A 23,837-nucleotide genomic window follows, 5' to 3' on the forward strand; every position below is an offset into this window, starting at 1 on the left:
TATCTCCAAATTATCCAATATTAAATCTTGTTATTCAAGAAAAGATGAAAATTGTAATAGTACTGAAGCGAAAAGAAGTGTACCAATAAATCTAACTTGTGATCGTGAAATTGGATAGTTTTGAAGTTGAAGTTCAATCACAAATTTTACTTGATTCATAAATCTTCAAAATTTAGATCTTGTACCATCAAACTTCTCGAGCATGAAAATTTGTGGTTCTCTAATACTTGAAGGATGTTCTATCGTGGATGGAGGGACATGATTTAGTGTAGATGTTGAAGCAGCTCTAATCATCTCTATATCTTCACTTTCTGCTATTCTTATTGATCCTTGTGGCGGTAAACTAAGTTGATGCATCGCAAGCATCAACTCCTTTAATTAATCTTACATTTGTGCCATTGCACTCTTCATTTCAACAAGCTCTGCCATAATAACATTCAAAAAAATATCTAATATTACTCAAGATAAGTAAAAAAAAGACTTGAAGACAAAGAAAATATTAAGAACAATATCAGTTTAAAAGAGGGTAATCTACAACTTCTAATAGGCTTATGTCTTATCATGAGAAAGAGATAATCTACTCTTAATCAAGACAAGACAAAGCTCTGATATTGTAAGTGTACTCTTGTCAATGTATCAAGCACATGAACTAAAAGATGATGCATAAACCAATGAAATTTGTGTCAAAGAAAAAGTGACAAAATAGAAATAAGAAAGTATGTATATTAAAAAAAAACTAGAATAGCTTATTGCCAAAAGGCAAGACAACTTGAGACTCTTGAAACTAGACTAGAAGCAAGAAAAGAATTGGCAAGAATGAAGAGGGCTTCATTCTTGTCTCTATATATACTATTTAACTAGGAGTTACGTGGCAATATTTTACAGGACCTCCAATATGTGTTGACTTTGTAAGATACATGCCTTGACTTATAAGGCTAGTTTTTTATGTGTGGACCACATAGTTAGCTTGGTCTTTAAGCTAACAACATGTGTGGCATATGGCCAATGTGTTGACCACTTTTTTAATCCAAAAAATTAATTATAGATACTTATAAAGTCAAAGGAACATCTATGAAGCTTTTAAAAAGCTTCCATAGAAGATATGATAGAATTAACTTATTTTTACTTACTTCTACTTACTTCTACCTATTTATACAGATAATTACTAACTTAGATGTCTATGTCCATGACATAGGATTATTTTTGAAAGTTCTAAGATAGTTGGAGAAAGTATGAATAAGACTAGCAGAGGCTTATAATTTGGATATTGGATTAGGGATGGCTTTGGTCCCTTCCTGTTAATAAAGTTTGGTTTGTATTTTTTCTATTCTATTTTATTCTATTATCTTTTGTTATGTTTTGTCTTTCATCATTCTATTTTGTTTTATTCTAGTTTGCTTTGTCCTACATTGTAATGAGATTTATATTATTATAGAATGGAAGAATTTTAGATCTTAGAGAGACTTCAGTTCCATTTCATTATTTGGTAGAAGTTATATTTTGAAGAAATAATTTCACATGTATAGCTTTCTTTTGTTATAATACTAATCTTCTTTCTTTAAAACTCTAATTGATATAATTACTATTTTCAATACATCTATTTATAATAAGACATCATAAAAAGTCAACAACAAAGAATTATATACTAATCATATTGAAAAGAAAAGTAAAAACAATGTCTAGAATGTCAAATACTTTAGAACTCAAAATACAATGATTTCAATTAAATAGTATTAATGTAGCCAATCCATTTTCAACCACCTCTTTATTTCTAATCTATAGGGTGGTGTATTTTTGATCAATTTAACATGATAATAATAATGAGTTCTAACACCTTATGGTTTCATATTACTTAATTCACATTTCACCTCAATTCCATGGTACTATTGGATAAGAAATTAAGAATTTCATAAAAATTGGCTAGAATCTAGCATTCTCAATTTTATCACCAACTACTAGTTGGAATGAGGTTGGTCTAAATATCAATTTCAAGCCAAAGAGAATCTTTTACTAAAATATTAGTATAACTTCTATTATTGGACAAATTGTGTAAAAACACCTAAAATCCTATTAATTTCTATTTCAACAAGGATATTTTTTATTTTTTCATACACTTCTGGCAAATACGCTACAATGCCTAAGTTAATAGAAATGGGTCAGCTACCTTACTCACATTCACAAAACCCACTGTTCTTATTCTTATTATTCTTTATCATCACCTCCAGCACAAATACCGAGTAAAGTTTAAGATAAGAACTTTTCTAAGTTTAAGAACAGCAAAATAAAAACGCGGAGTGGGGGGAGGAGGCACCCTGGTCCACCACCACGCTCCTCCCGCACGCCCGCACACTCCCTCCCTTCCTCCTTCTGCGATGCGGCGTGGCTCTGGTGTCAGTGAGAGATACCCGGATCCTCGGAATAAGGATATTCCATGGCCAGGGAGGGACCTCCCCACCCCAACCCTACCAGTCGGACAAAATTCACACAGCGACAGAGGGAGACAGATGCAGAGACTCGCATCGAGAGAGATCGAGAGAGCAGGGAATATTCCATCGGGCGGAGCTGGCGATAGGGTGCGCTTTTTCCCCACAAAAGGAGGAGGAGGAGTGAGGGACGGAAGGGAAGGAAAGCGAGGAAAGAGTCAATGGAATGGAGGGAGGAAGAGGAGAGGTCCCCGACTTCCCTCCCCTATTCCTTCCTGCGCAGGAAGGTTGCCGAGGTTTCCAGGCCTAGGAATTCGTGCTTCCATTGTGACTGCGCTGGGTTGAGCGCGCATCCCCTCCCCCACCCCCACAGTCCTTGATGATGCGTCTTCCTTCTCACTGTCGCCTTCTGCGATCGATCCCATGCTCCTCCATACCCCAACATCGCCGCGACTCTGCTGTCCCAGTTGTTACCGTCCCTAATTTACGTCGTATTCATTCGCTGTCCTCTTGCTGTTTATTCTGCCTCCTGGATTACACCTGCTGGAGGAGTGGCGTGTGATAGGGCATTTCAGTGTTGGTTTCGAGATTCTTGGATGTTGGCAAGGGTTGGAAGTTGATCGGGGGTCGTCGTTGTGAGAGCTTGTTATTGGATTTCGAATTATTCGCTGACTGGGGTGGTGGTTTCGAATTCAAGCGTAATTTTGATAGTCCCTTGGGTTGGATTGTGAGAACAGGATGTTTTTGGGCAGTGGTAGAGTTATTTTTGCATCCTGATTGTCTCTGGCTTCCGGGGCTACGTGTATGTGCCGTAATTGGCACTGCTGATTCATCGTCGTTATCCGTTGAGTATCCATAGCTCTTGGTATCTTGCAGCTGATTGAGTTGCTGTTGTGGAAACAAACGTTTTTTCGGGGGTTTGTGTTAGGAAGATGAACACGAGGAAGAGATACATTTTGGCTGGAGAGAATTGAGCAGTATATATGGCCACCGACATGTAATTCTCTGGAATGTTTTTGGGGAGGACGTTCTGGTGCGGTTGATAAACAGGATTTTACAGAGAGGAATCGAGGCTTCTCCACATGAAAGGCTTGCAAGTAGGAGTTGTCACCACGTGAGGTTGAAGTTCATGGCAGTAAAGGTAAGGGTAGCGTTGCAGCCATCCGATAGCAGCAACTGTTCCAGTTTGGAGGACTGGTAATGTTAAATATGGAGACCTACGAGCCGCTGGAGGGTTCGTCCTGTCCATCCTCCCCATCTTTGCCCCGTATGAAAAGGAAGGGGTGTGGAGGTTGTAGCAGCATTCCAGTCGCACGGTGGCTGAGCAATTCCTTGAAGGAGAAGCGGAACGGTTTAATGAGACGTAATTCGGGTGAGCATGGACGGAGTTGGAATCGAGGTCGAGAGGTTGAGATGAAAATAGATTCCAGTATAGGGACCGACAGGGAAGGTTGCAGAGGAACTCCTGGCTATTCTGGTTGGATTTATCACGTCGGAACGAGCTCATTAGGTTACCCGTTCTGCATCGATCGGTTTTTGGTTATCAAGGGAAAATATGTGACCATGTTCAAGCGCAACCCTGTTTTGTTTCCCCGAACTGTATGTCTACGCTTCTTTTCTCTTCGTCCGCTTTCTTATGCTGATTACTTGGAAAGCATGGACTTCCAATTGCCGCATCAATTATTCTAGAAAAAAATTATACTCAGGTTTAGTAGTAATGTATTGTCTCTGCCTTGACACATTTACGACGATTGTCATGGGGACACATAATTTGCTATTTCGTTTGTCAGTCGTGTTTTGTAGACGAATTCAAAACTTCATTTGAAGTAATTTCTGATTCAGCAGTGTTGTCTTCATCTCGAGGATTAAGCTTAAGCATTTGAGCTGCTTTGAACAAATGCTGGCCTGTAAAAATGAAAACATGGGCGAATTTCAAGGGTGCATTTATGAACTAATATTCTTGGATTTCTGTTCTGCAGGTGCCTATCAGAAGCGGGATAGCAGGAACCCATTTGATGGTAGAGGCATTGGGTCGTCGAATTTTTCATGGAAGGGTATTATCCAAATTCTTAACTTCTGAGTCGCATTGTAATTCACCTTGTCGTGAGTATGTTTACATGGTCAATGGCAAGGATGTTCGTTCAAATGCCATTTTTCTTCTTTCATCAGTTCTGTCTGGACCCCTTTTTAATTACACGTCAGTGGTTCTTTACAGGCATTGTATGTTTTGCGGATCTTCAATCGCTTGGATCATAGCAGGCAAGGAGAGGTAATTATTGGAACAATTGGCACAGAATCGATAGTAAACCATTGAACTGTGTATATTTTTGGTAACTACTTGGCCATTTTAGGGTGATTTTGGTTATTTAAATAGTTCAAGAATTCGTCGTGAATCATGTTCGATTTCCTATTTAAATGCCCACTGTTTTGTGCTGTACAGTTAGCATGCAATACCTCCGAAGAAGTCGACAAATTGATATGTGCTTTTAAAGATGCTATGGAAGAGGTTTCGCCAGTTCTATCCCTCCATTTTTCCCTATTGCTCTTATTTTGTCAAGATTCTTGGGAGCTTGTGATTCAGCTCTTGGAATTTAGCTGCTTGCATTTGTGGATAATCCTGTTTCCTTCGTCCAGGCTCAGTCCTCTAGTGAGCGAATTGGCAGCGGGCGCCGAATCGCTCATACTGACGAAGAGTAAGTGGATATGGCTTTAGTCGATATATGAATGGAACAATGGTTTTGGATGCAATTACCTGATAATTCATAATTGGTGGACCTTTCGTACTTTCGAAGGAAATGTTGGCAATCATCAAAGATCTGTTCGCTGATTCTTCACGTTTTAACAGATTCGATATAAACGAGCCACGCACGCATTCAAAATCGGTCACAAGAGGCATCGGGAAGCTTATGACACTTAGCAGGGGTAATATTACACTACTATGGCTGTTTTTTCCCATATAATTTGAAAGATTTTCCTGAGGAATACGTGAATGTGTTTAAATAAAGATTTCGTCCAGACTCCTTTTCTCCGACATAATATCCAAATTCACGATAATGGTATGCCTAAATGCACCAACCTGTAATCATTTTGGGAACAGGCCCAAGTTCGCAATCGAGAAGGTCGTCGATAATTTCGTCGCAGGAGCCTGTTTCATGTGTATGTAATGATTATCAAGAGGGAGAAACGTTTGAACAGGCAGGCTGGAGATCCTTCTGTACAGTAAATGGTAATATTTCTGGTCCTTGCGGACCTTATTATTCGCCCTGAACTAAACTGTCGGGGAAAGTGCGGTTCACTGTCGGGGAAAGTGCGGTTCACTAGACTGTCAAAGTTCAATACGGAAATAAATTCACGTTTATTCTACGTGCATGTTGGATCAATCCCTGAATAAGCACGTGGACTGTCTAGCAAGCGTGGTGATTTTGTGAACTAGTCTACCTTAGCCGATTTCTAACTCTGATTATTTCCCCAAGATACAATTTTCTATTGTTAATGGCTTGTCTTTTCACTCGTGGTGGTTTGTTGGTTATGTGCTCGTAAGTTGTCATGCCTTTATCTTTTTGCTTAGTATCAAATTTCATGTTCATTCTCAATCCTTCTTACTAGTATGTTGGTGACTTGTTGGGAAGCAGGTCTCCGAATTTTCAAAGATACCACAGCCTCTAAGGTGCTTTCAGCTTCTCTATATGTATGCATCTTTGTTACATTCTCACATCGGAGTCAAGTTCCAGTTGCATGGATGATCGTCAGCTTGTCTTACACCTGTTCATGGACTTAGGCAGGGAAGGGCTCAAAAATGAAGGCTGTTGGCGTTATTGAAGCCTCCACTGATGCCATATTTGAGCAGATTATGAGCTTGAACTGTGCTCTTCGATACCAGTAAGGCTTTCAGGACTGTCAGTTGACTTTCCTCCGCGGTTATCGTCGAGTGAATAAAAGTTTGCTTGCTATCAGTATAATGTGTGTGGTTTGCGTAGCAAGGATATTAGCAGCAGGTATGGGTTTGACATGGGAATTACTCATTCCTAATTTGTTGGCAGTGTCTTCCCATGGAATGCATGTACTGTGTTAGAGATCTTTTCATGACCCGCTGAGTTGTTCATCGCGTAGGAGGCTGACAGGCTATTAAATCAGTTCGGGCAGTTCTCTCGGTCAAGAAGTGTATTTGTTGCAATCAACCCTTAAAGTTTGTGATCCTTCTCATTGCCTGTGTGCTATAGATGGGATATACTGACCGGCAATTTGGAGCTTGTTGAGCGAATTGATGGGAATGCGGACATTGTCTATGGTGCGTTTGATCCCAGGTATGTCAGGAGGTGAGGTTCTAGAACCTGCCCGGACTTTGAGTATAATATTGTACAATTCTCGTCAAAGCTCTCGTCAAGATGCATGTTGACAGCATAATTATGATCTTCGCTTTGAACATGAAAGCCAATAATAACCCTTCTTCGTCTTATGCATCTTATATGTTATCAGGTATAGTATTATAACTTCTCCAGCTGGGGTTTCAACCTTCTGTGCAAGATCATTTTTTGACTGCACGGTAGTTGATTTATTGTCAATGAAGTTGGGAATCGCATCCTGTCTCAGTTTCATATGTTTCCAGTAACGATGAGCACATCGGGGTGATGATGAGGGTAAATTGTGCAGGTTTCATGGTAAACGGGACTTCCTTTTCTCACGACGTTGGCGACGCGACCAGGATGGATCATATTGTGAGTACCCTTCTGGTGCTTGATTTAAAAATTTGCGCTAGACTTATTTGGTCTATCCAGTTTAGGATTTTCTTGTTTTGCACCTATTAAATCACATTTGGTAGGTTTGAACTGTGTCTTTTTGGGTTGAAGGGTTTCAAACGAACGGTGTGGAAAGTAGATTGGTCCTGATTGAAACAATCATATGTTGGTTGCAGCAATTACACAGGTTTCAACCACGCACGAAAGTCGGCCAGACAAACCATGCTTCCAACGGATTGATTTGAGTCGTAAGTCTTGATTTCGTTAACATTTGCATGTGACTGTTCAAGAGATGTTTGTGACATGGAATTTCTTGTTTTCCATATTTTGTTTGTTCACGAGAATCTATAAGATCAAGATTGTATTGGGAGATCTATTTCGAACACTTTGGGCCTCATCAAGTAACTTCGTTTCTTTATGCAGCGGGTATTTGGGAGATCATACCTTTACCACCTCGGCCTGGTTCGGGAACTCCTCGATCATTGGTTACGCAAGTTATTGAAGCAAAGCCCACGGGATGGAGCCGATGGAAGCGACGTCATTACTCGAACTTTCACAAGACTATTCCTTGCATTTTGCTCTGCCGCATTGCAGGTAGGCTTTTGCTAATATTCGTGAGTTCTGTGATTTAGATTTCAGATTTATCGTTGATCGAATTATTTTGGATGTTGTGTCACTATGAAATACTAAGGTATACTCATTTTTGTTTGGTGTCGGTAGTTTAGGCCTGAGAGAGCTTCTTGAAGCAAGTCCCGAGCTTATTGTTGTGGAAGCTCAAGATGGAGAAAGAGTGAGCAAAGTGGTGAAAAAGATGTTAGAAACAGCTCACCCATTGCCGGAAGTAACATCCCCGACCTTGATGAAATCCTCTGAGGAATTATCTGTGCTCGAGGCACAGGAAGAGTTTTATGATGCAATTATGTTTGATGATGAAGAGGAAAATGAAGGAGAAGAGAATGGGCTGGTTAATAAGAATCAGGTGTGCTTTAGTAGTTATTCTTTAATGTGATGATATTAAAACTTTGTGTATTGCAAATGCTTGAAGTCTTCGGGAATATTCGACTTGTTAAAGCATAACATTTAAAAAATCTATAGATTTCATAACTTTCAAAGATATCAGTAACATACAACAGATAAGAAGTAGCACCTGTAAATCCACCTTATTCTTAGGACTGAATTTGTCAGTTGGAAGTTGAATGCAACTTGCTGGCCTGTCTGTGTCCTTGAATTGCAATGTCCTTTGTTAAGAATCAATCTAATTAGTTGATCACCAAGCGTCAAATTCTTGCATTCACATCGTTTGTCTCATATCTCATGACTCATAAAGTTTTGTATTCATGTGTTCACAGACCTCATACCTGGAGTGTGAGGGACCTTGGGGTGTTGTGCTCAGTTTACCCTCTAAAATGGTTTCAGGTAATTTCTTCCTAAAATAATCATTTTCGAACATTTAAACATTTTATGAATGTGAATTAGTGGTGCAGAAAAGTTTTCCATCTTATTCTTGGTCGAATTAATGCCTATCTTGGTTGTCCTTTACTCAATCCTTTAGTACCTGAAAGCGTGATATATGCTTTCCTAGTTAGTGCACTTTGCATTAAATCTCTAGGTTGAGATTTTCTACTGCCAGTGTTCTATTCGTGAAAGTCTTACATTTTAACCCATATTACAGCACCTAGAGCTGGCCGAGAGCTTGACTGGAATATACTGCCTTACGAACTAGATCCTAATACCTTCTATTCATCATTGAGAAGAACCACTAGTGATGAAGACTGTGATGGATGGTCTTCTCCTGGAGACGGCGGATTCATGGTTCGTAGTGAGACTTACAATGAGAACAATCTCAAGGTTTGAAATACTCTGTATTTTCTTCACATCAAGCCTTTCAGTCAAAATCTATTCTTTAATGTTCTTGAAGCAACGAGAATGCGTCGATTTGGCGAGTAGCTTGTAATTACAAGTCTCATTGAAAATCGTGTGTAGTGATCAGATATCAGGTGGAGATCCGCTTTTGAAACTAGTGGCTGTGGATTGGCTTAAGTCAGATCAAAAGATCGACCAGATTGCTCTGCACTCAAGCTGCTGCGTGCAGGTGATTGAATGAGTGATATGTTTCATTGAGGACAGAATTGACGAATATTTTACTTACTTTATGTTTTGATAATTTAGTATGATTTCTCTTGATAGAAAAGTGACGAGGGGATGCTTACCGATGCTGCGTTTTTTCCCGTTGTGTATCAGTCAGCAGTAGGGAGGAAAGCACCTTTTATTCTTGTAATCAACCTACAGGTAACTTGAACTCAATCATTTACTATGGGTCTCAGTTTATTTCTCCTTTGATTGCTCGAGATGTCATGCTAATGTGCCCACTTACTTCTTGCTACACTTGCGCTTCTGAACTTGAAGCTTTGTCAGAATTTTTTCGTGAAGTTTGACATTGAGTTGTCTCTTGTAATTTTTGGTTTCCGGTGCTCTACTTTTTCGCTTTTGCCGTGGGAAACCTAAGATAATATGGGTGGTTGGGCAGGTTTGTGCCAAGCCTAAATTTAGCTTGGTGTTGTATTTTGTCGCTGACAAGCCAATCCAACCAGGATCATTGCTTGATCAATTTGCTAACGGACACGACGCATTTAGAAATTCTCGGTTTAAGCTCATCCCAAATATTGTCGAGGTATGTACTGACGTGCATGCAAACTAGTTGTGTAATAACATATCGTTGCTTTGAAGACCAAGATGCTTTGGCAAATTATTTTATCCTCTATGCTCTACTTCAATATAGATCTCAATTTATCACGTTCTTTAATTTGCTTGTATACACATGTTTATTATGGCACGTTTGATTATGTTTTCTCTTTCAAGACGAATAGGTAATACCTACTGCCTTGTGAATCAGTTTCTAACATTACATTGATTTCTTAGGGTTATTGGATGGTGAAGCGTGCTGTTGGTACAAAAGCATGCCTACTGGGCAAAGCTGTCACTTGTAATTACTTGCGTAGAGATAATTTTCTTGAGGTATTTCAATCTACCAATTTGTGGAAGTTGGGTTGACAACATAGATTCTTTTATCAAACACTTGTATTACCCTCGGATATTATTTTATTAAAAACCTATGATTTCAATGCCTTGAGTCCCTAAGAATTCTCAAATTGCTCGTTTGACCTATTAGAAATATCTTATTTTCAGATTGACGTAGATATTGGTTCGTCATCAGTTGCACGGAGTGTAGTGGGCTTGGCTCTGGGTTATGTTACAAGTGTCATAGTGGATCTTGCGATTTTGATCGAGGTATGTTTACTCCTTCATGCAGTCCCACCTCTAATTTTCAACCCATCATTTCTATTTATGTAAATTTCCCCCGCTTGTCACTTTTCTCAATCTCCTAGGAGCTCCTAATTCGTTAGTCTTTTTTGTCATGTTTTCAACTGGCCATAATACGTCAGTGTTTCCTCGTCACAGGCAAAGCATGCGCATGAGCTTCCAGAATATCTATTAGGAACTGTAAGGATAAATCGAATAAAGGTCGACTCAGCGGTTCAATTTGAGGGAGATGCTCAGGGAAGCTCAGGTTATCAGCATCACCAAAGATAGGATTTACAAAGAACACATCTATTAGACCATGTAGGTTTCTGTACCATAGTCTATTTTCATTGGGGAACCAGTTTTTGGGTAGCTCTGTTTTCAAAGCATGATCTGATTTGGGGCTCCTAGATCTTGTACGTGATCTGGAAGCATCTTCCTGATATCCATATGCCACTCTTTGGCATGGTGTTGGTGCATGACCAGCTTGTTATAAACACAACACAATTCACTTTCCTCCTAGAATGTTGCAGGGTTTCTTAGAGCATGCCCAGCAGCAACTTGTCACACAGGTACAGGTTATTTGAAGCTGGCGAGCCATTTGAGGGACATTTTTACCATTGGTGCATGACCAGCTTGTCGTTAACAGTTAATTGACCCAGCAGCACCCACATGTTTGGGTTGGTTGAAGTTGGAACTTTTTTAGTCAAGGTACAATCCAGGTATCCCATGTTGAATTAGACCATGATATTATTAATAGTCTTTTTGTTTAATCAAATTCCGTGCAGGTTTAGAGAAAGATGATCTGAGGCTCTTGTAAATGGCATCGCATTAGTATATCCATTATTATGTTATTTATTGCATTTTATTCCAAACACTCCTTAGCTAACATTACCAATTATCATGATGCACTAACCTTTCACATACAACAGACACCCAAAATTGGCATACCATTCATGACACAATGCCATGAATTGTGATAAGTTTTTTTGCAATGTGTTGATTTGATTGCTCAAGCGTACAAACAAACTGTCCCTCATGTTTAAATTTTATTGCAGTTGCACTTCTATTTCTTATCTTTACTAGGCCTTACTAGTTCTGTTAACCTCTTGTTTCTTTAACATCTATTAAAAGTATTTCAATATTTTTTATTTTAAAAGAAAATTGATTGTTAAATATATTCATGAATATTTGGGAAGCTTTGTAAGAAAAATCCAACATAATTATTTTTGAAAACATGCATTAAATTTTATCTCCTCTATTGACAGATGCAATTAGGTTTTCTTGGTTGTATTATTTTAAGATATATTAAATAAATTATGCCCATGTCAATATCCCTCATTTAAATAAGAAAATGTCTTTGCATTTGTTGCTAAAGTTTTTTAAAACATAATTTTAATGTGTTCTTTTATAAGATTTTTGGAACAATAATTATTTTTTAAGATTTGTGTTTTATGATTGGTGTTTAAATTGTGTAGACATTTTTTAAATTTACCACAAATTGAAGATTTTATGTGGAATTGTTGAAAGACAATGCAAGATAATGATATAAACCTTGTGTAGGGAGAGATTATTATCATTTTTATTTTATCTTAAGTTTTTAACGTAACGGCTATGCACTTATAATGTTAAATAAGGAATAATTTTAATTAAAATAGTATTATCATATTTAAAGTACAAAATTCCAAGAAAAATAAAATAAAATTTCATACAAATTGTTTTTAAATTATCATTTTGATCACTGTTTTCAAATATACAAGATTAGATGAAAATATGATTATTAATAGAATGCAATTAATGCCATTTTAAATATAGAAAGGTTAGCCACAAAATAGCTTTTGATTGTGCATTATAAATTAAATATTAGAAAGCAACTATAGATTTCTACTAATTAATTGACCAATATATATATATATATATATATAGGAATGTTAAATAGATCTAGATTTTTATTAAATTAAACTATCCATGATAAAGAATATGGTAATCACGATAAATGTGGTTGGTCTTCATTGGTTTGAGATCCAGTAGTGAAAAAATAAATCTAAAGGTCATTTTTTGTTTTCATGATGGTTAAGATGAGTGGATCAATTTAATAAAAATCTGAATCTATTTAACATTCCTATAAAATTTAACATATGTATAGATATGTGTATATATATATATATATATATATATAATTGTGAAAATTGAGTATGTGTCATAATAACTAGTGAATGATTTTTTTATTTTTTATTTTTATTTATATTTTCCTCTCAACAATGCCGAGTCAATGGATCAGCTCACTCTTGCAGAAGGAGCCAACCACGAAACTTCACATGGTAGGGGACGGACATCGAGGACCTAATCGAGATCTTCAAATAGGCCCGTCTCATGATTGGCTGATTCGAGGTGTTTATATAATACGAGACCTGGAAGGGGAGGCTTGTAGAAAGTTCTGGACCTCGGGAGCTGTGGCCACTTTGCCGTGCGAGAGGGGGTTTGTTGCAGTTCTGTTTTTGCTTAATAAGGGTTTCGTTTCGATTGTAATTGTGGTGCGTTCTAGTTGCGGATTCTGGTCTCGGGCACTTGCATAACACCTGTTTCAGGTATGTATGATCGCTCCTCGATCTCGCTTTCAACGGCTGCTTATTACTATGGTTTTCGTGGAGAATTTGTTGGGATTATTGTTGATTGTTTGTTGTCTTTAGTTTGGTGAAAGATTGAAAGATATGGAGAGTGAGGTTCCTGGAGGGTTTCGATTTTGGTGAGTGGATTTCTCGCGTACAAGTTAACTATTTTAATTTTGTGACAAGCAGTTGTGGTGGTTTCTGTTGAACTGTTTGGAGCTCTGATTGGCATTGTTACTATTTCAGCGCTCTAATTGTTTTACGAAACTGCCTTGTCGGTGACGGAATTGCGGTACAGGTTAGTGAGAGCAAGCGGCAGGAACGATGATTGAGGTGGTGCTTAACGATAGGTTGGGGAAGAAGGTACGTGTGAAGTGCAACGAAGATGATACAATTGGGGATCTCAAGAAGCTGGTAGCTGCTCAAACAGGAACGCGACCTGAGAAGATTCGCATCCAGAAGTGGTATACCATATATAAGGATCACATCACTTTGAGTGATTACGAAATTCATGATGGCATGGGACTGGAGCTCTACTACAATTAAGGAGCAGTATATGATATAGCGTTTCGGCTGAGATGGGTTGAAAATGTTAACCTTATAACTGTTTAAAGTCTAGACGGAGGAAAGACCAGGGGGTTAGGGTTCGAGATTACTTATCGTATTTGTGTGTTCTGCGTAGACCGATGTGCACGTAAAGCTTTAAATCCGGAGGGGTTTTTGTCTGGCACGTTGTTGTTTGTGGATCTTAACCCGCTGAACTTCTCCTTGTACAACATCGATATATGTGAAAGTTAATCCTTCCACGTGCATTGTTAACTTTATGCGTATATATCACTATACGTCGAAGGTGTGCTGGCAGGTATATGCTCTGCAGCACGCTGGACTAGGTGACAGTCTTTGTGAACTTTGTGTCCAGGGCAGATATTTCAAACGTGTCATTCACGTTCACAACTCAGTTAACCATTTCCTTGGATCTATTTTTTAATTATTTTTTGTTTGAGATGATGAAATATATTTGAGAACAGTTGCTACATATTTGTAGTTGCACCGTCATGTGTATTGTGTTGTGACGTTGAGCAAAGATGATGAAGATTATTGCTGTCCACCTCTTCAGCAAAGCCTGCAGTTGGCATCAGCTGAGTTATGAACGTTCTATTTTATTATTCATTTTAAGGTGATTGTTGCACGAAATTTGGAGGTTCGTGGATTTGTAGTTCAACCGGGAACTTGTCACTCATAGCTTGTGGCTAAAATGTACACGTATCAAGTACAATTATATTCAAATTATTCATCCTAATATTACCTTCTATTTCATATGACAAGTTAATTTCACTAGAAGAAAGGTCGGATGATGATTTAAGTCCTCTTTCATACTTCTTATACACTAAAATTTATCATGACTTTCAAAGGGGGTCAATATGTTCAGTAGAGATGATGAGAAGCCACAATTTTTGAGTTCATTAATTGGATGAAATCATATAGCCTTACTCAACCAGTTTTTGGATTTAGATTAGATCTTTCAAATTCCTTTAGATATGTCATATAGCCATTAAAATTTGTTTGTTTGTTTGTTAAAAGATTTTTACTTTGATAATGTTGCATTCAAAGCAATCTATAAGGTATCACCTAAGACACATGTCTTATGGTCTTTTGAATGTTTCTACAAAGCCTTCTTTCTAAATAGTATATGTAGAGATAAGAGTGAGGTTATCTTTAGCCTTATCAACATCTTTTGTGTTCTTTTCTATCTTATATTTATATTTTTTCTTTTTATTATTTCTTCTTCAAGAATACATGAGAGTATTATCTTTTGAGATATATCCAGATTCATATCCTTGACTATACAAGATTTGTGCTAAGTTTGTGATAATCTTATTATTATAAATAATTCAAAAAAAAACCATCATTTATTTTCTATGATTTATCATCAAGACCATAAAAGATATTAAAATATTAAAAAATATAATTAACTTTTGATAAGTACTATTAAAGTATTATATAAATAATTGATTAACTATGATTTGTTTTGGTATTATTTTTATGATTATACCATAAAATTTATATTTAGAATTTTATATGTTAAAAACTTTAATAACTTTTATTTCATAATGATTAAAAAATACTTATATATGATAACTTATTTTGATTTTGAATAATTTAATTATTAGTTTAAAATAATCAATCTTGAATATATATATATATATATATATATATACATATATATATAATCTTATTAGTAAAGAAATGGCTCAATCTATAAGCACACTCCAAGTTGTTGTATCTACACCTAGTAGGGCTGTACACACATCGAAGGCCTTTGATTGGTTCATCTAGATCTCTTTTCTCTTCTCTTGGTGTGGATTCCAATCTCCTTCTCTTCCTTGCTTTGGTAGAAGTCTTAGTTTCCTCCTTTTTTTCCTTGTCTCAATGTAGATCTTACTGCCTCTTTTTTTTAACTGACATAGGCCTCAACTTCTTCTCTTTCTTCCCTACCTCTTGGTGGAGGTCCTATGGCCTTTCTGGCCTTTCTGCTTTTAACAACCACAAGTCTCGGCCCTCTTCCCTCTTAATTTTTGTTTCAATTTAATGCTCATTGATAACATTTGTTTCTTTGACATATTTAGTTTGAAATGATAAAGATTCAACTTTTTCCTATTTATTTGTATTATTGTCTCTATAGTCTCAAATATCCAAGGAAGGTTTGGAAGATGCATTAGTTTTCTAGTGCCATAAGATAAAAGCTTTAGATAGCCATTGAAAATGTTTGAAAATCAAGTCTAAGATTTTTTATCACCAATTCCCACTCTGTCTCTCTATCCAAGGAATTTGCTCAGATCAACAGATTAACTATCATATAGGATACAAAGGTATATTTTTGTTCCTATATCAAGTCTGTTAAGTTTGACAAAATTTTCTTGTCATTACTACAAATCATTCCTTATAGTTCTCCTATATAATAACTTCTAGGCTTAGTTTATCACAAGTTTTTTATTCATATGTTCTCAATAGCAAAACTAGCTTATACTCGTATTTGGATCATCACTACTTTGATACTCTACTCCCAAATCCACCCCCAAAACAAGCATTGATATATACAAGTCAATGATTGATTGTTAGTGGATGTGCATATAGCAACTTGGAGTGTGCTTGTAGCTTGAGCCTAAAGTTATATATATACATATATATTTAGTTACTTAATTAATTAGTATATAGTTAACTAATATATCAATTATGACATAAAGTTTTTTTTTATCTTCCATATAGTTATTAAAATTTTCTAAATTAATAAAATATATTTTGATTTTTTATTAAAAAAAACGTCATTTTTTATGATATTTAATAAATTTAATTTGTTAATGAATTTAATTAGATTATTTATATACTTTGAAATATTTAATTTCTTATTTTTTATGTTTTATAATTATGAATTGGATTAAAATAAACAAATTACCTACATAGAAGATAATAATAGATCATCTTTATATAAAAAGTTACAAAATTTTATAAAAATCATTTTATAAAATAACATCTTTTTGTAATAAGATGTTACAAAAAATAGATGGCTATTGGAACCCAATAAATTTATTTTTAAAATTTAAATATTGTTTTAAAATAAACAAATAAATAAATTTCAAGTTGCTAAATCAACCACAGCCTACAAAAAACTTAATGTGTAAAATTAGGGTTTCCAAGATTAAATATTATATCACTGTTGCTTCTTTTTCGATTGCAAGCATTACTGATATTCGGACGTGACGTGACTTTCATCAGACTTAGAACTTGTGTTTTACTTGTGGAAACATTCTTCTGGCAATAAATTTTCTTCAATTATCTTTGTTTGAGTGGTGAACTTGTATGAAATTTTTGTCACTAGGATTTTACCGTACTGTGTAATAATGCACACTCATATTTTCTCGCACTTTTCACATATCTGTAAGTGCTATAAAAAATGCGACTATAAGTTCTTGGTAACTCATAACTACCACATCACGCAAATCTTGATGCTACACATCTTTTAGGTCTACAAAAAAAAGACTAAATCTACAAAAGAGGTCTACGATGTCTAAGATCTTTACGAAGAATAAACATCGCCAGATGGCAAGAATCGCCTTGCTTGAAATACTCTGCAGAATTGTGCGTTCAGAGAATAAGATTGGGCCAATAGAACAAAGAAGAACCGACAAATGTTGCTATCAACCAGATGATAATTCCACTGTCACTAGCACCAGCAGCAGTCAAGATGTACAAATCAGCACCAAAATAATTTGGAACTACTTTAGATTAACACTCAGTTATTTACAAAAGGTGATTCCAAAAGTCACCAGCTGAGGCCTTCCCACCCAAACCATGACAGTCTTGACAAATAATTGACGGACACATCTAACAACTGGAGCCTGAGCAACCGAACATATATCCACATTGACCCAGCTACATAACTCTAAACGTAACATACTCTCTTTTCCTGTTCTCAGAAATAGCCATGTGCAGCTTCACTGATAGGCACTGCGAGGCGTGTCATGCTTTTTTCCCTTCACCTTTCCGCATTGTAAGTTTTGTTTATATTCGATATCATTGATGTCTCCAACTCGGCTTTTCATTTCAATTTACACGTCCTTGCCATCTTTTCACAGAGAAAAACTCTGACGAAACAGTAGGTGCACTGAGTTTGCGGCTTCCCTAGCTGCCATCTGCACTCCTGCTGCGATTGTAGGCGTTGGCAGCACACATGTTTTCACATCTACGGTAAAATCTACGACTAAACATGTAATCCAAAAGCCTTGATTCTCTGATAATACTTGTAACTTCCAACTATCGCACATGAGCTCCCAATGAAGTCGTGACCATCCACGAGACTTCACAATCAATCCACTCATGCGGCTATGTGACAAAAGATCGGCTTCATATACCGAGTTTGCAAGTAGTGTCTAAATGATGCAATCAAAATATGTGTAAGCGTGACTCCGGTTGAATTCAAGCAGGCTTCCATAGGTACGATCTGCCACACCTACAAAAAGAGATTCTGAATCGGGACTGAAGGAGACTCCAGCTACTTCTCCAAAAATATCGATCTCCTGACAATGAGAATAATCCTGCTTTGTGTCAAAAACATGCACAAAATCAGCAGGCTCTGCCATAACCATGAAGCGTCCGTCTGCCGTGAATCGTATGGAACGTATTGCACCAATGCGACCTTTAAGCACTGCCAAAGAGGATCCCAGATAGCGATTATCCCAAAGGCGGCAAGTTGTATCTTGATTTCCGGTGGCAAAGACACGTCCATCAGGGTGCCAAGCTGATGCAAATGAGTAATCCAAATGACCTCTCAAAGTTGATATAATCTGACACCATGTGGATAATACAACGTTAGATGGTGTTAAAACAAGCTATTTACTTCAATTCCGTTGATATTTTAACCTTACCAAAAACCTCACACAAAACCTCACACACACACACACACATATATATATATATATATATATATATATATAGTATTTTGTAAAAAACTATGATAAAACGAAAGCGAAAACGACAGGAAAAGAAAAACAGACAAGAACACGCAAATTTTACCTTGCCGCTTTGACTGTCGGCCAAAATTCCATCAGCATTATCTCCCACGACTATTACAGATTTGCTGTCGGGACTCACAGAAGTGTGCTGCATCCAGAATCAGCGATAATCGGAAGTTAATGCGCATTACAAACAACCTGGTGGAATTTGATAAACAACACTCCATGCAAGTCACATTGAAGAAAGCCCAAGAGAAACACACAGAATAACACTGGAATATTGGAACGACGAGAGAGAATGCATACATTTACAGCCCATGGGAAGTAAAATCGGCTCAATACAGAGAAATTGTTGCAGTCGAAAACGCGGACAACCGAATCATTGTTGGAACTCATCAACCGCACAGCGCCACTGTAAATCACAACAAACGCCCAAAGTTTCATGAAATCGAACTCAAAAACCAAACAAACACATGTTCAAATTCAAACATTCCTGATATATTGATATCCTGGTTACACAAATCTCAATTCATCGTGATTTCTTCATTAATACCTGCAATTATCGTAGATGTCGATAGCGTTGGTGATGGCATTATCATCGTGGGTGATTTTGGCACAATACGACACTCCAGGACGGTCAAGGTTCTGTCCAAACAAAGAGAAGCCGCAAGTATTTAATGGTTTTGGCGTTAACATAGTTGAATGTTCTATGCCCAGAATATGGAATGAATTGTGTTGGAACTCGCAGATCAACTGAGTCAGTTCATCTTACCTTGCAAATCATCTCGCCTTGAAATCCACCGGCAACAAGGAGATTACGCTTCACACACATAGTGCTAATCTGAACACGTCCCAACCCATGTTGAAAAGGCCTGCTCTGAGCCTGCTCAAATAAATGTAGTGGATCGTGAGAAGATAAAAAGAAAAAGGTGCGAGCCCTACCTACTAGAATATGCACATTTAAGCCTACTAGAATATACGTAGAACGATACTACTCGTGATATATACTTTCAGCTACATAACACATGACGACTACCGGGTAGCATGTGGCATGTGGGAGGCGGTGGGAGGAGATAAAAGCACCCCATATATGATTCATCACAACGCAAAACAGTTTTTAACCCTACACAGAAAATTTGGTAAAGTTGTATTTAAAATACATCACAGACTAACTGAACAGAATACGATATAGTAACAACGGATCTGTGAGTTGGTTAAAATGTTCACCTCCAAAGATGGAATAACAGGGCCTGCGACATTGAGCACTTCAGTTCCTTTCTTGGTAATAGGCGACCAGTGCATCACGGAATAGCTGTGCATAAGATACACGTCGTGCTTGGAAGTGGCCCATACTAGATTTCGCAACTGATCAGCATCCACCCATCAATAAAAACGATTTAAAAACAACAAATAATCCAGATTCCTACATAATATCCGTGTAAAATGTCAGGAAGTCATCAATGGTACGAACCTCCGCATGATGACGTCGAGTTTCACAAAAGCCAAAAGCTACACCCATGAGAAATCAGAGCAAATAGCAAGGGAACATGAGCCCAAAAAGGACTTACCTGAAAATGAACAATGGTGGATTTAACCGATCTAGTGTTGTGCCGGAAACGGTAAAAATCTCCTCCCTTCTCTACAACTTTGCACTCCTACAATCAAGAAATCAAGAGTGTAAGAGAGTAGGTGGTATATATAGCCAAAGCATATAGAAGAAACATCTTTCAAGGCACAAAGACAGCAATGAAAATCACATATGCTCAGCAGAGGGAAAATCTGTGCATCTCAAATCTCATCATCAGATAAGACACATCCTACTAATGTAAGTAGTCAAAGGACTAAGTAAAGTATTCTTCAATAAGTAAAAAGACACGCAACATCAATTCAGACAGATCATTTCTGAGGATCACAACTTCTCTGGACGATCCATAGATCCCAATACTTTCACGAATCTCAGGGACTAATGAGGGTCGAAACATGTCCTGGACATGCTCAGAATTGAACACAGCACAAGTGTGTGCACAGTATGACCGAAAATGTACCAACGAGAAAGAATTTCAGAGACCATTCACCTTCTCTAGTTCATCATGCGGTAACTGCAAATTCACGTAATTCTTGTACTGACGTAGCCGGGTTTCTCTGTATTTCTCCCTTGTGAATGTCAGCCGGTCCCATGGAATGCCTTGGATATCCTTACCTCGCCGAGCTTGTGCAGCAGTCGTGTCCGAAACTTTATTCCTCTACAAGCGTACAAAACGAATCTTTCAACTCAGACCCTTTGATTCTAGACAAATAAAATAATAATACAAATACAAATACAAATCTAATGCTGCCGAAAAAACTGACAACTTCATTACTGATATCGTCGTAACTGACGATCAGTTCCTGATCAATTGCGCATGCAACTGAAACGTAGTCTAGGAACAATTCTGACAGGCTACAGTGCAATTTTTCACGTCATATCTGCAAACTGAAGCCGCACCATGAAAAGTAACGATTGCACAGATAAGCATCCGCACAACATGAGATCACATTCACACAACACAAACTTCCATAAGTTTATACGCAATTCAAGTAACTCGCAAAAGTATCCTCACAACATCATTGTCATCATCTGAATCTGAGTCGAGCGAGTTCCTCTCACGGGCCGCCTGCAACTGATCTTCAGCATCATCTTCGAAATCCACCATATATTCGTCACCCATGTACTGCCCGTCATCTTGAAGTTGTGCCATTCCGTCCACTGTTATACCGCATGCGCGTAATCATGCACTTACATTAGTAAGCACACATAATAAATTACGGACATCAAACACATCGATAGTACACGCATCGGATAGACAAGGGGAAAAAGAAAAGTGGTGACCAGCACTCCGAAGAATGTAACAAGACTCTTCAAGAGTGCCCCTCGTGTTCACATGAAAAGGCCACACAAGTCCATCAAGGGCAAATACAAAAAAACTCCAAAAAGTAATGATAACGGAGAAGCCGAGCACAAAAGTAAAGTATGATTCCTTGACAACACAACTCTTACAGAAAAGAATAATTAATAATCGATCCGATGAATACAGAAGCTCGCAGTCGAATGACTTGAATAAATCCAATAATTGCCCAACCGCTAAACTCACTTGGCAGAGAAGCAGAATTTTCAAGCATACTTCTTGCCCCTCACTCCAAACACTACAACACATAATCACTAAAACTCAGCAATAGACGATTCTCCATCCGTAAGTACCATATTCCATAAGCACGCAAGTGCAAGACTTTCTGCGAAACACTATTGCGAATTTCAACTTTTTAAAGCAGTTTCCATACAAACAATTTCGGACGTCGACATCAGGAAAGCATAACATGCTCACAAGACACACATCTCTTAGTCCATCCTTATTTTCATATTACACACTGGCACGGAGATTATTGCATGAACCAACTAACCAGCAATTTTCCAATTATGTGCAGTGCCCTAACTTGTGAGTGTAAATCGAGGAATTAACCTGTAAACGAACTCATAGACCTAAAGTCCTCGCCTACGCGGGCATCCCACGGCACAGGTGTGGCAAAAGCACAACAACGAAGCCATCACATTCACAGAAAATTAGGTCAAAGGACAAAAAAAACCAGACTCCATCAAAACCAAAATAATATCAGTTTCATCGAAACCGTCTACGTCCACGCACCTCACAAACGAAGCCGACGATGCACCTAAAGGCACCACCGACCGAAAATCGCGCCTTCCTCTCCAACGACCCAGGCTCGGTCACAAATTAGCCCGTCCACAGCTGACCGCTTCCAGCACCCAGTATCGTTCCCCTTCCTATCGAATCAACACCTAAACTTCCAACATCCGGTCCCTCCAACTCCCTAACCAAAATAAATTTATCTCCCGGACAACCACCTTTTCGATATCCCAACTCTTGAGGAAACGATCCGGAACAGACACCCCCTCCTCTAAGAGACGAAATCAGACCCCGAGACAATTCAAAGAAATTATGATCGGCAGCAGCAATTTGCGCTACTACAGCGGCGTTGTGAAATAAATCCCTTCGCACTCTTCTGCTGCTGCGGCGACGAAGAAGAATACTCCAACCATCCCCGGCTTGGAGGCCTGACCTGACTGACCTTGTGGCGTTCTCGGCATCTGCTTCGCAACTCCTCGCTTCTTCTATATACCGCCCTCACTCCCCGTCTCTTGCAGAAGCAGCAGCAGCAGCTTGCCATAATTATTCTAGATTTTGCGATCGGATGTGGAGGATATGGAGGGTCCGATCTACGATTTCTATGGGAGGTTATATAAATACATACATACACGACGCCGGCACTTCTGGATATGAATCAAAATCATGGGTGCGCTGATGTGGCCGCTGGGCGTTGGTACCACTGCTCTGTTTCTGTCGGAGCTGACCCTGGAGATGTGGCACATCGACCGTTCTGCTCCGGAATGTTTTGTAGAACGTGTCCCCTTTTCAGAAGCAGCAATCACCGAGAGCATCTTCCAGATATGTTTTCGACCCTGCTGAGTGAAACACCCGGCGGGTATAAAATCTTCCAGTTATGTCATCGACTCGGACTGGACATAACACCCGGCGGGTATACAACCTTCCAGTTATGTCATCGACTCGGTCTGGGCACAACACCCGGCTGGTATCGTATTTTCGGCACTGGTTCCCCGATTGACCTACTACAGATGTTGATCTTCCTGTGTCGACTAAAACATACTCATGGTAATAAGAAAAAAAATAAAATATAAGCCTAAAAATGGACGCTGAACATAAATCTATAATTTTAAAAAAAAATCACATAAATATGAGTATATTGTGGGTAAGTATATTATGAGTATATAGTAGGAGAATAGAATTGAGAATCTGTTTTTGGGCAAATCCATGTTAACTAATGGTCAAAGAATAAATCCAATAGATGTGAATGCCACTAGTAGTCCTTCCATTAAAGTGAAAATGTTTCTTTCATTTGCAACATACTCTTGTCTTCATAATCTTTTATTATAGTCAAAATAGATTTGTATTTCTTTAGAGCAAGCTCAAGTTGCTTAATTGTCAAAGAATAAGTTCAAGAGATGTTAATGCCCCTAGTAGTTCCTAGATGTTAATGCTCCTAGATGTTAATGTTATAGTAAAAACTATTTCTTTTATTTGCAACACATACTTGTTTTTATGATCTTTTGTTTTAGTTATGATAGATTTGAATTCGTGTTGAACAAATTCATCTTGTCTAATAGCCAACAAAAAAAATTTGAGTTTT

The 23,837-nt window shown here is 37.9% G+C and overlaps 3 protein-coding genes across 9 annotated transcripts; 2 read left to right on the top strand and 1 right to left on the bottom strand.

Annotated features, from left to right (window-relative positions):
- The first annotated feature begins 2,659 nt into the window (after positions 1–2,659).
- LOC112280082 (protein ENHANCED DISEASE RESISTANCE 2) lies at positions 2,660–11,313 on the top strand. 6 transcript variants are annotated; one of them, XM_024515095.3, is made up of 22 exons: positions 2,698–4,022; positions 4,403–4,477; positions 4,639–4,692; positions 4,864–4,929; positions 5,058–5,116; positions 5,269–5,345; positions 5,521–5,649; positions 6,056–6,090; positions 6,202–6,302; positions 6,644–6,739; positions 7,074–7,138; positions 7,336–7,407; positions 7,583–7,753; positions 7,885–8,138; positions 8,509–8,575; positions 8,832–9,007; positions 9,150–9,251; positions 9,401–9,448; positions 9,687–9,830; positions 10,079–10,174; positions 10,346–10,447; positions 10,619–11,313. In XM_024515095.3, the coding sequence occupies exons 1-22, from the start codon at positions 3,624–3,626 to the stop codon at positions 10,748–10,750; spliced, it is 2,520 nt and encodes an 839-aa protein (XP_024370863.1). In that variant the 5' UTR covers positions 2,698–3,623; the 3' UTR covers positions 10,751–11,313. The 6 variants fall into 6 exon arrangements, with proteins under 6 accessions (XP_024370867.1, XP_090105253.1, XP_024370863.1 ...); XM_024515098.3 differs by having other exon boundaries at positions 2,703–4,022; positions 8,914–9,007; positions 9,143–9,251; XM_024515097.3 differs by having other exon boundaries at positions 2,703–4,022; positions 6,644–6,727.
- Positions 11,314–12,959: 1,646 nt separating this feature from the next.
- LOC112279258 (ubiquitin-like protein 5) lies at positions 12,960–13,887 on the top strand. The gene is made up of 2 exons (XM_024513505.3): positions 12,960–13,047; positions 13,367–13,887. Exon 2 carries the CDS (start codon positions 13,393–13,395, stop codon positions 13,612–13,614), a length of 222 nt encoding a protein of 73 aa, XP_024369273.1. The 5' UTR covers positions 12,960–13,047; positions 13,367–13,392; the 3' UTR covers positions 13,615–13,887.
- A 3,427-nt stretch (positions 13,888–17,314) lies between these two features.
- Positions 17,315–22,799, bottom strand: LOC112280326 (putative WD repeat-containing protein C2A9.03). Of its 2 annotated transcripts, none has more exons than XM_024515695.3 (10): positions 22,701–22,799; positions 21,179–21,324; positions 20,654–20,821; positions 20,147–20,233; positions 19,806–19,943; positions 19,351–19,461; positions 19,132–19,223; positions 18,885–18,990; positions 18,640–18,726; positions 17,315–18,410 (listed from the first exon to the last, which is right to left on the bottom strand). In XM_024515695.3, exons 1-10 carry the CDS (start codon positions 22,717–22,719, stop codon positions 17,997–17,999), a joined length of 1,368 nt encoding a protein of 455 aa, XP_024371463.1. In that variant the 5' UTR covers positions 22,720–22,799; the 3' UTR covers positions 17,315–17,996. The 2 variants fall into 2 exon arrangements, with proteins under 2 accessions (XP_024371463.1, XP_024371464.1); XM_024515696.3 differs by having other exon boundaries at positions 22,259–22,710.
- Between the last annotated feature and the right edge of the window lie 1,038 nt (positions 22,800–23,837).

This window comes from Physcomitrium patens, chromosome 3 (genome assembly GCF_059467195.1).
Source record: "Physcomitrium patens ecotype Gransden chromosome 3, ASM5946719v1, whole genome shotgun sequence".
Taxonomy (NCBI): domain Eukaryota; kingdom Viridiplantae; phylum Streptophyta; class Bryopsida; order Funariales; family Funariaceae; genus Physcomitrium; species Physcomitrium patens.

What these genes read in the sequence shown, in the direction of transcription:
- LOC112279258 (XM_024513505.3), top strand. Translation starts at nt 13,393, where the DNA reads ATGATTGAGGTGGTGCTTAACGATAGGTTGGGGAAGAAGGTACGTGTG.
- LOC112280082 (XM_024515095.3), top strand. Translation starts at nt 3,624, where the DNA reads ATGTTAAATATGGAGACCTACGAGCCGCTGGAGGGTTCGTCCTGTCCA. An exon ending in TTAAAGATGCTATGGAAGAG is followed by an intron (nt 4,930 to 5,057) that starts GTTTCGCCAGTT and finishes TCCTTCGTCCAG; the next exon opens with GCTCAGTCCTCTAGTGAGCG. An exon ending in CCAACGGATTGATTTGAGTC is followed by an intron (nt 7,408 to 7,582) that starts GTAAGTCTTGAT and finishes TTCTTTATGCAG; the next exon opens with CGGGTATTTGGGAGATCATA.
- LOC112280326 (XM_024515695.3), bottom strand. An exon ending in CGCATGATGAACTAGAGAAG is followed by an intron (nt 20,234 to 20,653) that starts GTGAATGGTCTC and finishes TCTTGATTGTAG; the next exon opens with GAGTGCAAAGTTGTAGAGAA. An exon ending in CTGTTATTCCATCTTTGGAG is followed by an intron (nt 19,462 to 19,805) that starts GTGAACATTTTA and finishes TTATTTGAGCAG; the next exon opens with GCTCAGAGCAGGCCTTTTCA.